The sequence below is a fragment of the Oryctolagus cuniculus genome, chromosome 4 (genome assembly GCF_964237555.1).
Source record: "Oryctolagus cuniculus chromosome 4, mOryCun1.1, whole genome shotgun sequence".
In the NCBI taxonomy this organism is placed as follows: Eukaryota; Metazoa; Chordata; class Mammalia; order Lagomorpha; family Leporidae; genus Oryctolagus; species Oryctolagus cuniculus.
In genome coordinates, this window is record NC_091435.1 from 150,237,623 (window position 1) to 150,254,676 (window position 17,054).

Genomic DNA, 17,054 nt, shown 5'->3' on the forward strand with positions numbered 1-17,054 from the left:
AGAAAGATATTTCTCTCTCTCTCTCTCTCTCTCTCTCTAACTCTGCCTGTAAAAAAAAAAAAAGAAAATAGAGATGTTTATAGCTGTTCATTTACTCTGATTTCCTTACAGTCTGTAGTTTTTTTTTTTTTTTTTTTTTTTTTTTTTTTTTTTTTTTTGACAGGCAGAGTGGACAGTGTGAGAGAGACAGAAAGAAAGGTCTTTCTTTGCCATTGGTTCACCCTCCAATGGCCGCCGCGGCCGGCGCGCAGCGGCCGGCGCACCATGCCTATCTGAAGGCAGGAGCCAGGTGCTTCTCCTGGTCTCCCATGGGGTGCAGGGCCCAAGCACTTGGGCCATCCTCCACTGCACTCCCGGGCCACAGCAGAGAGCTGGCCTGGAAGAGGGGCAACCGGGACAGAATCCGGCACCCCAACTGGAGCTAGAACCGGTGTGCCGGCGCCGCAGGCGGAGGATTAGCTTATTGAGCCGTGGCGCCGGCCCATCCTGTAGTTTTTGTTTGTTGTATTTTCATTTCCATTCATCTCAAAGTGTTTTCTAATTTTCTTTTGGTCCATTAGTTATGTAGGAATGAATTTGTGAATTTTTCAAAATTTCTCCTGTTTTGATTTCTTATTTCATTTCACTGTTTGAAAGGCATAGTTAGTATGATTTAGCCTTCTTAAGCTTGCTGAGGCTTGTTTTATAGTGTGGTATAGGTCTAATCTGGAGTGCTCCATGTGTACTGGAGAAGAATTTGTATTATGCTGTTTTGGGATGTAATGTTCTGTTGATATCTGTTAGTTATAGGTGATTTATAGTGTTTTTTAGGTTTTATATTTCCTTATTTATAGTGTTTTTAGTAGCTGTTGATTGAAGGCCTTTGCTCTAAAATTGGACACTTTATAGATAGAAATTAATTTAACAAATTTATTGAATGTTTACTGTGTGTCAGGAACTTTCTCAGTTGTCTGAGATTTTTCAGTGAAAACAGGAAACAGGAAAAATCCCTTCCTTATAGAGTTTATGTTCTGGGGGTTTTCTTTTTTCTTTTTTTCAAGATTTATTCATTTATTTGAAAGAGTTACACAGAGAGGAGGAGAAGCAGAGAAAGAGAGAGAAAGAGGTCTTCCATCTACTGGTTCACTCCCCAGTTGGGCGCAACTGCTGGAGCTGCGCCAATCCGAAGCCAGGAGCTTCTTCCGGGTCTCCCACAGGGTGCAGGGGCCCAGGGACTTGGGCCATCTTCTACTGCTTTCCCAGGCCATAGCAGAGAGCTGGATTGGAAATGGAGCATCCGGGTCTCAACCTGCGCCCATATGGGATGCCAGCACTGTAGGTGGTGGCTTTACCCCATATGGGATGCTGGCACTGCAGGTGGTGGCTTTATGCCGCTATGCCACGCTGGCCATAGGGGGTTTTCTAGAGCATAAGAAACAAATATGTGACACACAACATATATATAGTGTTTATATATATATATATAAAATCTGGTAATTGGTGCTGTGGGGATGAAACTGTAGGGGAAGGGAAAAGAGAATGTGCCAGGTGATGGGTATAGGGTAGTTGTTGTAATAGGACTTGTGATTTTAAATGGGCGGTCAGGACTGTCCTTACTGCCTGCTAGTATTGCATTCGAGCAGAGATGAAAATGAGGTGATACTTCAAGGCAGAGGAACCAGAAAACCCAAAGTTGTGAGATAAAGTTATTGAAGAACTCTGTAAGACTTGTTAAATGGATGTTGCGTCATGATTCAGTAAAACTGTTTGGAACTGGGAATGTAGCCACTCTTAAAATTTGTTTTGAAGATTATATAAGGGCATATAATTGAGTTCTGTCTGTTTCCCTCTATAATTTTACAGCCACACTTAGCATATCGCATTTTATGTTTGTTCACTGGTTTACTTTCTGTCTCTTACTGGAATGAAAACCTCAAGAGGACAGGGATTTTATCTGTTTTATGTACTACTGGTACCAACTGTGTGGGAGACATCGAATAACTTTATTTAATGGTAAATGTGGAGGGTAGGCTTAAAAAAAGTTCATAGAGAAATGGAATTAAAAGATAATGTAAATTTCCCATGAATATTTTAAAGCTCTTATAGAAATCTGTTCTTAGGAGAAAACTTTCTTACTTTTTTTTTAATCTTTCTATATAAATGTGTATATAATATACACATTCCTTTTAAATGATAAAATTGAGAAGTAATTTTATTGTAAGCTTTTTTAAGAGGCAGGAAAAGTGAATGACCCCTTTTGACATTATAGTTTAGAAACTGATGATTGGGCAGTAGACATTGTTCCTGCGTGCTTGACGTTAGTTGTATGTTAGTTGCATTGAAATTTCTAATTCAGTTTGCTTTTGGTTTTACATTTTGAATTTTATGAGTTTTCTGAATTCTTGATCTATATTACATAATATCTTGCAACTGATTTTAATGGACCTATATTTGCTGTTTTCCAGGTTGTGTGATTGCTGAACTTTTTACTGAAGGTGTACCATTGTTTGATCTCTCTCAACTGTTGGCTTATAGAAATGGACATTTTTTCCCTGAACAAGTGTTAAATAAAATTGAAGATTGCAGTATCAGAGAATTGGTAACTATATTAACAAATATTTGCTGCAAAGTTTTTTTTTTTTAAATATTATTTATTTGAAAATCAGAGTTACAGAGTAGGAGAGGCAGAGAGAGAAAAAGAGATCTTCTGTTTGCAGGTTTACTCCCTAAATGGCAGCAGTGGCCAGGGCTGGACCAGGCAGAAGCCAGGAGCCAGGAGCTTTTTCTGGGCCTCCTTCATGGGGCAGGGGCCCAAGGACTTGGGCCTTCTTCCGCTGCTTTCCCAGGTGCATCAGCGGGGAGCTGGATTAGAAGTGGAGCAGCCCAGGCTCGAACCAGTGCTCATTTAGGATGCTGGTGCTGCAGGCGGCGGCTTTACCTGCTGCGCCATGGCGCTGGCCCCTGCTATATAGTTTTTAAAGGATTTTGTTTGCATTCGTGCATCAGGCAACTCTCTGGGATGTTGGAAATTTGGAATAAAGCAGTAAAGCAATAGTTACTAATATACACAATGAATTGTTACTTTTGTGGAAGAAATTTATTTTCCTCCTTCTTAGGCACAGAGCTCATTTGACTTAAAGTGCATCGTATGTCTTCTTATAATCTTGAGCTCTGCTTTGGACAAATTTGGAAGGAATTGTGGAGGTTGCTGGGGTTTTGAGAATTTGTCTGGATAGAGCCTTCCTAGAAAAAAATGAAGGAAATGGGCATCTCAAAGGAAGGAACAGAAGATACTAACTGGAATATAATACAGCCATACAGGGCCACTTCATAGAGAAGCAGGTAGCTTTACATTTCTCCCTTAACCCTGGGGAAATTCTGAAGGGAGATCTATAGAGTTACAAATTCATATCATGAAACAGATTTGAGGAATTTTGTGGGAGGGGCCCAAGCCACCTGTCTGCATTACTGTGTGAGGGCATCTTTTGAAAGTCAGTCATATGTTAACTAATGTTTATGATGAAGACTGACTCACAGGGAAGATGATGGTGTGCTTAGAAAATCTTTAATAAGGTAGGGAAATATTTTGATTTCTCTTAAAATGGTAATGTGAAAAAATAACATTTCAGAGAAAGGCATTTTAGCTTATATTTAGTGAACACACTAGTTAAGAAGTTGGTGTACCTCGCTGTTCTGTTTTTGGGTATAAAACTTAATTGCTATGTTACTTTGGCTAAATAATGAAGTGGGTCTATATTTTGTGTTTTTGTGCATATATATAGTTTTAAGATTTATTTATTTTTATTTGAAAGAGTTACAGAGAGAGAGAGAGGAAAGGCAGAGAGAGAGAAAGAGAGAGAGAGGTCTTCCATCCACTGGTTCACTCCCCAATTGGCTGCAGGGGTCAGAGCTGTGCTGATCCAAGTCAGGAGCCAGGAGTTTCTTCGGGTCTCCCATGTGGGTTCAGGGGCCCAAAGACTTGGGCCATCTTCCACTGCTTTCCCAGGCCATAGCAGTGAGCTGGGTCGAAAGTGGAGCAGCTGGGACTGGAACTGGCACCCATATGGGATGCTGGCACTGCAGGCGATGGCTTTACCCACTACACCACAGCACCAACTCCGGACCAATATATTTTTTTAACTGTGAGAGGAGTATGCTTGTTTACTGCTTAATGCTTGATCCATAGGAAAAGTAATTCTGTTCAGTCGCTTTCCTTTTTAGTTCATTTGATTCCTCCATGTTACTTAAGATTAAACAGAAAGCTCAAAGAACTAAATACATTTTGATATTATTTTATATATTTAAATAAAAACTGATATACTATGAATATCCAGGAAATATTAAATTATGTATATTAGAAATTTCTATCCCCTGGGGCCGGCGCTGTAGCGCAGTGGGTTAATGCCCTGGCCTGAAACACTGGCATCCCATATGGGGGCTGGTTGAAGACCCGGCTGCTCCACTTCTAGTCCAGCTCCCTGCTATGGCCTGGGAAAGCAGTAGAAGATGGCCCAAGTCCTTGGACCGCTGCACCCACATGGGAGACCTAGAAGAAGCTCCTGGCTCCTGGCTTCAGATCGGTGCAGCTCCGGCCATTGCGGCCAATTGGGGAGTGAACCAGTGGATGGGAGACCTCTCTCTCTCTCTCTCTCTCTGCCTCTCTGCCTCTCCTCTCTCTGTATAACTCTGACTTTCAAATAAAAAGAAATTTATATCCTCTATGATACTAGAAAAAGTATAGATAAAGTCAAATTAGGTATATCATTTTGAGTGTTCACAAGATTTAATATCTCTTTTACCTTACTTGAAAAGTTTAAGCCATACATTCCCTTTTTGACTGAATGTGTCCCAGAACTATAGCTAAACCAGGTATTCCTTTGAACTTGGGGCAATAAGGTTTTATATATATATATTTAAAGATTTTATTTTTTTGTTTATTTGAAAGACTGGATGGCAGAGAGAAGGAGAGACAGAGAGATCTTCTACCTGCTGGTTTACTCCCCAATGGCTACAGTGGCAGAGTGGGGCTGGGTCAGGCCAAAGCCAGGAGCTCAGAACACCAGGTCTCCCACATGGGTGCGGTGGGAGGAGCCCAAGTACTTGGACCATTTTCTGTTGCTTTCCCAGGCACATAAGCAGAAACCTGGATGAGAAGTGGAGTAGCTAGGACTTCAGCCAGTTTCCAATATGGTATGCCAGTGATGGCTTAACCTGCTGTGCCACAGTGCCAGCTCTAGTGATAAAATTTGTTTTTAGACTTTTTATTTACTTGAAAGAGTTATATATAGAGAGAGCTTCCATCCTCTGGTTCACTCCCCAGATGGCACAATGACCGGGACTGAGCTGGGTGAAGCCAGGAACCAGGAGCTTCATTCAGGTCTCCCACATGGGTGGCAGGGGCCCAAACATTTGGGCCATCTTCCACTGTTTTCCCAGGCCATTAGCAGGGAGCTGCATCAGAAGTGCAGCAGCCGGGAATTGAATCAGTGCCTATATGGGATGCCGGCATTGCAGGCTGGTGGCCTAACCTGCTACGCCACAATGCTGGCCCCAGCAATAAGGTTTTTTTATTTTTTTAAAAATTTGTTTGTTTATTTTGAAAGAGTTAGAGAGAGGGAGAGACGGAGAAAGAAAAATCTTCCATCTGCTGGTTCACTCCCCAGATGGCTGCAACCACCAGGGCTGGGCCTGGCTGAAGCCAGAAGCCAGGAGCTTCTTCCAGGTTTTCCACATGGGTGCAGGGACCCAAGCACTTGGGCCATCTTCTACTGCTTCCCCAGGAGCATTAGCAGGGAGCTGGACTGGAAGTGAAGCAGCTGGGACTCCAACAGGCCCCTATCAGGGATGCTGCTGGTGTTGTGGGCAGTGGCTTAACTCATTATACCACAACACCAGCTCCAGCAATAAGGTTTTAAGCCAGAACTCTTTTTTATTTTATTTTTTTAAAGATTTATTTATTGATTTGAAAGTCAGAGTTACACACAGAGAGAAGGAGAGGCAGAGTGAGAGAGAGAGAGAGAGAGAAAGGTCTTCTATCCGCTGGTTCACTCCCCAGTTGGCCACAACAGCTGGAGCTGCATCAGTCCGGAGCCAGGAGCCTCTTCCCGGTCTCCCTTATGGGTGCAGGGGCCCAAGGACATGGGTCATCTTCTACTGCTTTCCTGGGCCATAGCAGAGAGCTGGATTGGAAGTAGAGCAGCCTGGGACTTGAACTGGTGCTCTTTTGGGATGCCGGCACTGCAGGCGGTGGCTTTACCCTCTACACTACACTGCAGTGCTGGCCCCTAAACCAGAACTGTTAACCTGGGATACATAATTGGATTTCAGTGATCCCTTCCAGAGTTGTAATTTTGTATGTAGAAATTGTGTGCACACATTTTTCTGTAGAGAAGATCTGTTGCTTTCCTCAGATTCTCAGTAGTGTGTCCTGTTAAGAAATGTTTAGGAATCTTTTAGTTATGGGTTACAAAATTTCCTTATCTTAAAGGATGATGAATACTAAACAGGATATAAACTTCTCTTTCTGTGTCAAGGCCATCTGTAATGCACACTCTCTCTCTCTATGTATATATTGTAAAGATTTATTTATTTGAAAGGCAGAGTTACAGAAAAGCAGAGGCAGAGAAAGAGAGAGGTCTTCCATTCGCTGTTCATTCCCCAGATGGCTGCAACGGCTAGAGCTGTGCTGATCCAAAGCCAGGAACCAGAAGCTTCTTCTGATCTCCCACATGGGTGCAGGGGCCCAAGGATTTGGGGCATCTTCTACTGCTTTCCCAGGCCATATCGGAGAGCTGGATCGGGAGTGGAGCAGCCAGGACTCAAACCAGCGCCCATCTGGGATGCCAGCACTGCAGGCAGTCTCTTTACCTGCTATGCCACAGTGCCGGCTCCACACTATATGTATTATTTCCCGTAGCTTTCTAGGACTGTGGTGTGAAGTCATATCCAATAGAAATCAGGTTTTTGAAAGTAGTGTGGCAGATGATGATGGAGAAGAGTCAGAATTATCTAAAAATTGTTTAAATCCCATGTAAATTGCATTTGTGGCTTTCATTTGGTTTTAACTTGTGGTCTCAAGTCTATTTTTGTTCCCTGTCTCCCTCTGGTATAGGTAACTCAGATGATTCATCGTGAGCCAGATAAACGATTAGAAGCAGAGGATTACTTAAAGCAGCAACGTGGCAATGCTTTTCCTGAAATATTTTACACTTTTCTTCAGCCCTACATGGCCCAATTTGCCAAGGAAACATTTCTCTCTGCAGATGAGCGTATTCTGGTTATACGGAAGGATTTGGGCAACATTATTCACAATCTCTGTGGCCATGATCTCCCGGAAAAAGCGGAAGGAGAGCCTAGGGAAAATGGGCTGGTTATCTTGGTGTCAGTCATAACGTCTTGCCTGCAGACCCTCAAATACTGTGATTCCAAACTTGCTGCCTTGGAACTTATTCTCCATTTGGCCCCAAGATTAAGTGTGGAAATCCTTTTGGATCGTATTACACCTTATCTTCTGCATTTCAGTAATGACTCTGTTCCTAGGGTGAGGGCTGAAGCCTTGAGAACTTTGACCAAAGTCCTTGCTCTTGTCAAAGAAGTTCCCCGCAATGATGTCAATATCTATCCGGAATACATTCTGCCAGGCATAGCCCACTTAGCCCAGGATGACGCTACTATTGTTAGACTAGCCTATGCTGGTAAGGATTTATTTCCAAGTAACAGTCACTCAGATGGTTTTTGGAAGGGGGGAAACACATTATTATGGCTGATTCAGGTAATACTGAGATTTTTTTCAAGTTAGTGACTACGGTACTGCTTGTTCCGATTTCTTTGGGAATTCCAAATAGGAACTTTGCTTTTTGAACTACTTGTGTTTAATATATATTGCTAATCTGTTCCTGGGGTTCACCTTTTATGTGTTTCTCAATTTTTTCAAATGATCAGAGTGATAAGTGCGTATATAATACAGAATCTTGTGCTTTCACAGGGACTGTAAGTTGGTTTAAGACCAGTGTTTACAGGTACAGCCTTATGCTCTAGTGTCTTCAGGCTTTTTAAAACTTCTCTGAACAAATATGCTTGCTGGTCAATTTTAATATGTAACAGTCTGTTGCAGTTGAAAAAATGAATTTTTGCTGAGCAATTTGGTGCTGAAAGAACCTTTCTAGTTACTATAGTGCTTAGCATGTGTGGCTAAGCAGAGGACAAGTTATACACATCTACTTGTTCTGTTTGTCCTCATAAAACTTCATGATGCAATTGATGACTTTAACTTTGCAGATGAATTTTGATTAAAAATTTGTTTATGGAAAATAATGTATTTCTGCAATGTAATAATTCTGTTTTGAAGTCTTTGTAAATAATATATAATATGTGTATGGTGATAGTATTCTTTTTTGAAAGAAAGTTGTTCAGTTCATTCATTTTACAATTTGCCTGCCATGGCCGGTGCTGCGGCTCAATAGGCTAATCCTCCGCCTGTAGTGCCGGCACACCAGTTCTAGTAGTCCTGGTCACTCCTCTTCCTGTCCAGCTCTCTGCTGGGAGTGCAGTGGAGGATGGCCCAGGTCCTTGGGCCCTGCACCTGCATGGGAGACCAGGAGAAGCACCTGGCTCCTGGCTTCAGATCAGCGCAATGGCCGCAGCGGCCACTGGGGGGTGAACCAATGGAAAAGGAAGACCTTTCTCTCTGTCTCTCTCTCTCACTGTCCACTCTGCCTGTCAAAAAAAAAAAAATTTGTCTGCCAGTATTTTAATGGAATATGTGAAAAGTAGCCGTTGTACTTCAGTCTTATTTCTAAGTATATCTGCAAAATGATTGCATTCCTCTCCTGCCATGATATTTTTACTTATATTTATCTTTCTGCCTATTTATGGTGTCTTATTTCTGTTATTGTATAGTTATAAACTTCAGGCTTAGAAATGTAGGATTTCTTTAAGATGCATCAAAATTTATCTTGTATTACAAAGCATACTAAAAATTCACTTGGCAGTATAAGTCATAGAACAAAGTAAAATCAAGTGAAATAAAAGTTTATAGGTTTAAAGTCAAGCTGTATCAGTTTTAAAATCCTACTTTTGGCTCAGTGTAGCTTAATCTGTGTTGCACTGTGTTAAATAGGTGAAGTTCTGTGCATAGGTACCATATTAACATGTTGACATTTGATTACTAGTAGCCGTATACAAAACTAATAGTTTCTGTTTACATAAAAGCCTGCTGTGTGTCATGGCATCCACTGCTCAAGGCTGTTGCGTGGGTTAGTTATAAGTCCTGGTGACCCTTACAACAAGCTTAAGCAGTAGGTGTTATATTATCATCGTTTTACAAGTGAGAAAATTGGGGGTAGGAGAGACTAGATAATATGACCCAAATTTATCTGATCTAATGCTCGGTTCTTAGAGTTGCTGGCCCTGACCTTGGTTTTGAAACTGAGTTTTCGTTGTCTTCTGTGTCTTTCTAGCAAGGGCTCCTGATACAACCCAGAGTCAGTGCCAGCACCTTGCAATGTCCTTTCTTCATGGCGTCATGCATGATAAAGCAGCCTTTTTAAATGGAGCCAGAAAGCTATTTGAACTTGTATTGGTTAAGTATAATTAAACCACCCAAGTCAATGATTATACAAGTTTAAAATCAGCATTGGCTTTTTTTTTTTCTTTATGATATTTTTTATCTGAGAGATGCTATTATAATTTCTGTCTTGTATAAAATAAACTTTCAAGTGATCTGTGAGTTATGGAATTAAGTGGGGAATTAAGCAAAGATGCATTTATAATATACTTTGGAGGTACCCAGGAAAGTAAGAAACTTTTCCTAATAAAGATGATACTCATTAACTATGCTGATATTTATTTAGAAGTTTGACTTATTATCCGATTCTGGCCCAGAATTTCCTAATTCTTAGGATGAGTAAGTATTATAAAGTGTTAACATCTAACTTCATGGGACAGAAGTCTGTTATATTCAGAGCAGTATTGAACCTGGCAGGGGTGGAGAGTGTAAGCCCAAGCTGAAGAGATCACTGTGTTTGACAGACTCAGGGATCTCAGCAGATGCAAAGGTGCTCTTCAATTTTAGGGATCTTAAAAAACAAGGAGAAAGCAAGCCTCGTTTTAAGTTTTAAGGTTGTTAAATTTTATGTTTGGTGCTATTCAGTCTTTGATGGGTTGTGGTTGTTTGTTAAGCACAGAACAGGGAAGCATGGAAGGATACAGATGCAGGAGAAGAGAGTTGGAGAAAGTACGAGTGAAGAGCATATGTAGCCAACAGTAAATGTGATGACAGAAATTAGAAGCAGATATTTTGCAGTGGTGAGGGGTGTCAGACAGTTTTAGCAGAGTATTACCAGGAGAAAGGAGAAACTGTAGACAGGAGTAGATGCAGTCTCACGCCTTGGTCTATTAAGAATATCATTGTAAAGCAGCCGGTACTGTTGATCTTTGCTTGGTAATGACTCTTTGAGGTGTCTGTGACTCCTCATTTATGTTGAAGAAACAGACTCAGATAATGTAAACAGCCAGCCAGGAAGTGGCAGGGTTGAGGTCTGCACTTATTTCTGCCTGATTCCAAAGCCCAGCTTGATGTATTATTTTCATGAAAATTTTTCTATGTGACTGTAATTGGTATATTTCACTTGTCAGGGTACTGTTTAAATGGTAGGTCTCTGTAGAAAGATTAAGCTTTGCTAACCTCAGTAGAGTTGAGTGCTATATTTTGTTGTTTTTTTAAATGCTTTTTTTTTTTTTAATGCTACATTATTGTTTGGAGTTAGCTGTAGGTTATGCAGTTAGTCATCACACATCTGATTAGGTTAAGCACTGGGTGGAAAGTTCATGATTTTAAATTTTATGATTATTTATGAAGACAAGGTGGAAAAGTTATAAGCATCACAAATATTTAAGATTATAATGAGAAATTGTCTTCCTTTTTTATCTTAATAGAAAACATAGCTCTACTGGCAGAAACAGCTCTGAGATTCCTGGAATTAGTACAGTTAAAAAACCTCAATATGGAAAATGACCCCAATAGTGAAGAAATAGATGAAGTTACACATCCGAATGGAAATTATGACACAGGTTGTATACTCTTCCAGATTTCCTGTTAAAAATGAATTGCTAATGCTACCTTGCAGAGACTCATTTGTAGTTTCCATGTGCTGGTGATGATTTCTTAGATTGGCACTCATCTTCTGGTATTGACCTTGTTCATGATTAACTTCTGAAAAGATTCCTGGATTGATGGATATTTGTCTCTAAAGACTTCCAAAAAACAAATGTTTGAGATTTGATTACTAAGTAGTAGTGGTCCTTTCAAACAGGAATTATAACAATTTTCTTGCAATCAATTAGTTATGTCTGTTGGTTTTGAATAATGTCTTTTACTCTCAGTAATTCTCATGTATTTTTAAAAGCACAAATAGAATTCATAATTTGCACAGTATAACAGTAAGTACTGAGAGGAAATAAAGACTGTGTTGAATGCATTTCAGATGTGGTATCCAATTTTTTCATATTAAAATTTGGTATATATGTTAAGCAGTTGAAAATTGCCTTGGACCTAATTTTTTATCTTACCGTGTTATTTAAATAGTTGTATGTGTGGTTTTAATATTTATGGTTTTCTTTCCAAGCATCTGCCAATGAGTTTGGTTTGTTGTTTGTTTTTGATGAACGCTTCCAATTGCCAGCTTTAATGTTAATATCATATAAAGGTGGATGGGACCTTTAAAAAAAATAGTTTTCATCTGAGATGAAGGAATACCAGACCCATGGACAGGAAGGTTCCCTGTCTATCTTCATATTGTATTATCCAACCAGAAAATGATCAGTTTGTCACCAGAGTCCAAACTCAAACTCAACTGTTTCTTAGTTAGAACTGATTTTTGTGAGTGATAAAGCTAGCTGAATGATGTAATTCTCAAGATATTAAAAAAAAAAAAAAAAAGGAGACACCATAGCTAAAGAATCTAAACCATGGGGCCAGGGTAGTAGTGCAGCAGGTTAAGCCGTTGCTTGTAATGCTGGCGTTACATATTGGAATGCCAGTTAGAGTCCTGGCTGCCCTACTTCAATCCAGCTTTCTGCTAATGTGCCTGGGAAGGCAGTGGAAGGTGGCCCAAGTTCTTGGGGCACTGCCACTCACGTGGGAGATCTGAATGGAGTTCCTGGCTTCAGCCTGGCTCAAATCTGGCTGTGTGGCCACTTGGGGAATGATCCAGTGGGCATTAGATTTCACTCTCTCTTTTTTTCTCTCTCTCTCCTTTTCAAATGAATAAATCTTAAAAAATAAAATAATCTAAATCTTCTTTTGTTTATGTAAGTAGGTTCTGAGTATCCTCAATGAAACACTTTATTTCATACTGATTGTGATTTACATATGAAAATCCTTGCCCTTTTCCATAAAGGAACAGATGTGATGGTAAACTCAGTGATGTCAGAGTCTCTGTCTTAGATTTCTCTATATTCATACAGATCTTAATAGGCTTTTTTTCTAAAACTTATGTTTATTCATTTGAGAGGCAGAGTCATAGATAAAGGTAGGGAGAGACAGAGAGGTCTTCCATCTGCTGGTTCACTCCCCAAATGGCTGCAACAGTTTGAAGCTAGGAGTCAGTCTGAAGCCATGGCCAGTCTGAAGCCAGGAGCCAGGAGCTTCTTCTGGATCTCCCATGTGGGTGCAGGGGCCCAAGCACTTGGGCCATCTTCCACTGCTTTCCCAGACCATCAGAAGGGAGCTGGATCAGAAGTGGACCAGCTGGAACTTGAACTGGCACACATATGAGATGCCAGTGCCACAGACGGAGGCTTAACTTGCTATGCCACAGCACTGCCCCTCTTAATAGGTTTTAAGCTAATGTTTTTCAGAGATTTACAAGTAAAATATTGAATTTAATATGCTCTAAGAGGGAAATTTAAATTTCATGCTGCAGGAAACTAGAATGGGCTCTGTTATTCATTAGAGTGGTACCATTTTAGTATTTTTTTTTTAATTTTAAATTTTAAAATTGTTTAAAAGAACAGAAAGAGAAGTCTTTTCTCTTGTTTGTTGGCTCCCCAAATGCCATAACAGCTGGGGCTAAGGCCAGGCCAGGCCAGGCCAAGCCAAGCCAGGGGGCTGAAACTCATTCTAGGTCTCCATGTGGGTGGTAGGGACCCAAATACTTGGGCTAAGACCTGCTGCCTGCTAGGGTGTACATTAGCAGGGAGCTGGAATTGGAAGCAGAACTGGGACCTGAATCCAGACATCAATATTGATTGTGGCCATCCCAAGCAGCATCTGAATGGTGCCATATGAAGGCACCACCATCTTTAGATAGCATACATACATGTGTATGCTTGGTTCAAACAATTTTTTGCATGAAAATAATTATATCTTTTCGTTTCCATTTTCATGAACAGTGAAATAGTTGTGAACTTACAGGAGATTGCACTACAAAGGAAATACTAGATGTTTTCATGGAGTTCCTTGGAAAACAGTACTGTCGTACATGCTGTAACTGTGTAATTGGGCCTCTTTAGATAATGGATTTAGATATTCATACTTTTGGGAGCTATTCTTGAATTTCTCTCAGTGTGAGCATATACTTTTGCCTATCAGATTGGTCACCTTTTCCCTTGGCAGTAGCTGGAGCAGCAGTGGCCTCTGCCTCACTTAGTCATCAGGTGATTGTTAGACATCTGCTCTGCATCAGGCAGTTAAGGACCTGCTGTGACCGCGGGGATATGGTAGTGAGGAAGACAGAAGTGATCTTACACAGCTCAGTAAATAAATGGTAAGAGGAGGGAGAGGAGGAGAGAAGGTCGAAGAGAAATGTAGTGACTAGCCAGATCATGTAAAACATTTACAAGTGCTGGGTTGTGTATTTTCTAGCTTTATAAAGTGTGATAAACAGCCCTTTAGAAAGTCTTGTTCAGTACCCTGAACCACAGTGTTTTCAAGCCCTCCATCAGTGTGCTCTTATTAAAGTATGCTCTTTCTAGTGCTTCCCCGAAACTTTCTCCTTGAGCTCGTGTGTGGAGCTAGTGAGCTGGTGACCATGCTTGTGGCATCTGCCCGTTAGGATACTCTTGGTTTTCCGTCCTTCAGCAGAGTAGTGGAGAAGCATAGCTTTTGCTGTGGCTTCTGTGATCATTCTCTTCCCCGAGGAGTGAGGAGGAAGGCTGGTTCAATATGTACACAAGCAAAAATTGATCCTATCTTTGCTGTTTTTCTTTTTAGAGCTCCAAGCCTTACATGAAATGGTCCAGCAGAAAGTTGTTACTTTGTTAAGTGACCCTGAAAATATTGTGAAACAAACCTTAATGGAAAACGGAATAACACGGCTGTGCGTATTTTTTGGACGTCAGAAAGCCAATGATGTTTTATTGTCTCACATGATCACTTTCCTAAATGATAAGAATGATTGGCATCTGCGTGGAGCTTTTTTTGATAGTATAGTTGGTATGTTTTTGCTTTTAAATTTGTCTTAAAGATTTTAAATTATCCTGTCAAATACTTGTGCTTCTATTAAATCTGAAGGACTAGTGATACGATTACTGAATTTCATTAATAATGGAATGAGATTCTAATATTTCTGTTTGTCTTCATTGTTGCTTTAGGATGTTGTAAATATTTTAGGTGATCCACGGGTTGGTTAGTTAACCTGTTATACATCCTTATGAAGGAATACCATCCGGTCTTTAAAAACTGTTAAAAGAATAATGACCTGGAAAAATACCATGGAATATTGTTAGTTACTAAAGAAGATTGTAAATATTCTTTAAATATGATCTCAGTTCTATAAAGGAAAATAAAGTGTGTTTATAAAAAAGGCTGAAATGTAGTAAAACGTGGGTGGTGGCTATCTTGAGCTAGGGTAGTAAGTGATTGTTTTCTTTATGGTTTTCACATTTGCTAAATTTCCATCACTTTTAGAATCAAAGTAATAGTTACAATATGTTTATATTCAAAAATCAGTCTATTCGAAGATCAAAAGTTTCAGCTTTATATAAATTAAAATTTGTGAAAGATTAAGCAGCTTTTTTGGCTGCTCTTTGATTTCACATACTTCTAGTTTTCAGATTTGTCTACAGAAGACATTGTATTCTCTACATGATTGTTAACAGTTTATTTCTTTCATATAAAAAATTTACAGACTGTTGTACATGTTGGAAATCTTGATTGATTTCTAGCCTTTCTAAAGAGATAGCAGAAAATACAAAGCTTTAGGTTTTTTCCCCCAGGTAATCTGGGAAAGTAAGCTGTAAGGTTGGCTGTTGGAATTTTTTCTAAAAAATAAAAAAAAAAACCCTCATGATACAGGATTGGTATTTCTGCAAATGCTATATACAGTGTTTTAGAGAAACAGATACTCTCAATTTTTAAAAGTTTTGAAATTGCCTATATTTCTTTTTTATTAAATCAATTTTCAGACATCTTTTTTTTGTTTTTTCATCAGTTTATTGATGCATCTCAAACATATCTAGGTTGTCACCTAACTCAATTCCTGATTAGAGCATATATCACTTCTCATTCCTTTTTGTCTTTTTCACTCTCTTCTTTTTCCAAATAATCTTATTATTTATTTATTTATTTTTTTGGAAAATGGTGGTTTGTAGCACTTCCTCCACCTGTTGGTCAGCTTGTATGTTTTAAGCCTATCTTTATATTGGTTATTTTTCTGTTTAAAGAGATTTTCATTGTTTTGTTGGTTTATTATAAAACTGTTTAGCCTCTATGAATATTTAAATGCTTTAAAAATCATTTATTATGTAGATAATCCTATATATTTGTTTAATGTGTCAAATAGGTATTTAAGTATTTGTTTCTTATTATTTTCTCTGGACAGAAATATAAAATTTTAATTAAAAACTTAAAATATGACCATATTTTAAAACTCTTGATTTATTTTATAATCTTTTCAAAAGATTGTGTCATTTTTCACTCCATTATCAGTATTAAGTACTGCATACTTTCTCATCAAGGAATGAGCTCAACTTAATCTTTGCTTGTTGGTAGGGATGCTTTATTTGTTTTGGTGTTTGTTTCTTTGCTTACCTATCAATTTGAAAAACTTTCTTGTTCATATTTCTTTTTTTGCGAATTTTATATTCATTATTTTGGTCCTTTTTTTTCTGACACAGTAATGCCTTTTTTTTTAGTCTCTTACACATTAAGGACATTACTTTTTTATCATAACAAATTTTTTTACAGACAAATTTGTGGGGTACTAGGTGATGTTCTAATACCTGTATACATTGTATAATGTTCAGTTAGGGTAAATCTCTCTCTTTTTTGGAATATTTGATTTTTCTTTATGCTGAAAACTTTTTTTTAAGATATATTTATATATTTGAAAAGCTAAGTTAGAAGGAGAGAGAGAGAGAGAATCTGTTGATCTTTCAGTCTTCTATCTGCTGGTTTATACTCCAAATGGCTACAGCAGCTGGGGCTGGTCCAGGCCGAAGTCAGAAGCCCAGAATTCCATCTGGTCTGCCACATGGGTATAGGGGCCCAAAGACTTGGGCCATCTTCCATTGCTTTCCCAGGCTCATCAGCAGGGAGCTGGGTTGGAAAGCAGAGTAGCTGTGACTTGAACCAGTAACCATGTGAGGTGCTGGTGTCATAGGCCACTGCTTAACTGCAATGCTGGCCCCTATGCTAAAAACTTTTAAAATCTTCTAGCTTGTTTTTCTTCTTTACTGTGGAGGAATATACAGTACACTAACACTGTAGTCATTCTATGTTGGGAAATAAACTTTATCATCTTGAAGGCAAATTTTTCAGTTCCTTAGATTGATTTTAAGTGTTTTTTAAAACAATTTTATGTAGTCAGTTTGATCTTTTGTGATTTTTTAAAACTTTTCATGCTTAAAGTTGATTTCCTGTATAAAAAGGAGGATAATGTGTTGTATGCTTGTCATTTTTTTTTGAAGATTTATTTATTTATTTACTCGAGAGGTAGAGTTATATAACTGACAGACAGAGGGAGAGACAGAAAGGTCTTCTATCTGTTCGTTCACTCCTCAAATGGCCACGATTGCCAGAGCTGGACCAATCCAAAGCCAGGAACCAGGGGCTTCTTCCAGGTTTCCCATGTGGA

At 39.2% G+C, this 17,054-nt stretch overlaps 1 protein-coding gene across 1 annotated transcript in view; it reads left to right on the plus strand.

Moving 5' to 3' along the window:
* PIK3R4 (phosphoinositide-3-kinase regulatory subunit 4) overlaps positions 1-17,054 on the plus strand; it is a 68,989-nt gene that overhangs the window by 10,330 nt on the left and 41,605 nt on the right. Inside the window, exons 3-6 of the mRNA XM_002716186.5 lie at positions 2,445-2,578; positions 7,091-7,673; positions 10,915-11,049; positions 14,192-14,413. Of these exons, the coding sequence (XP_002716232.1) occupies positions 2,445-2,578; positions 7,091-7,673; positions 10,915-11,049; positions 14,192-14,413 (1,074 nt within the window). The remainder of the gene's footprint in view (positions 1-2,444; positions 2,579-7,090; positions 7,674-10,914; positions 11,050-14,191; positions 14,414-17,054) is intronic.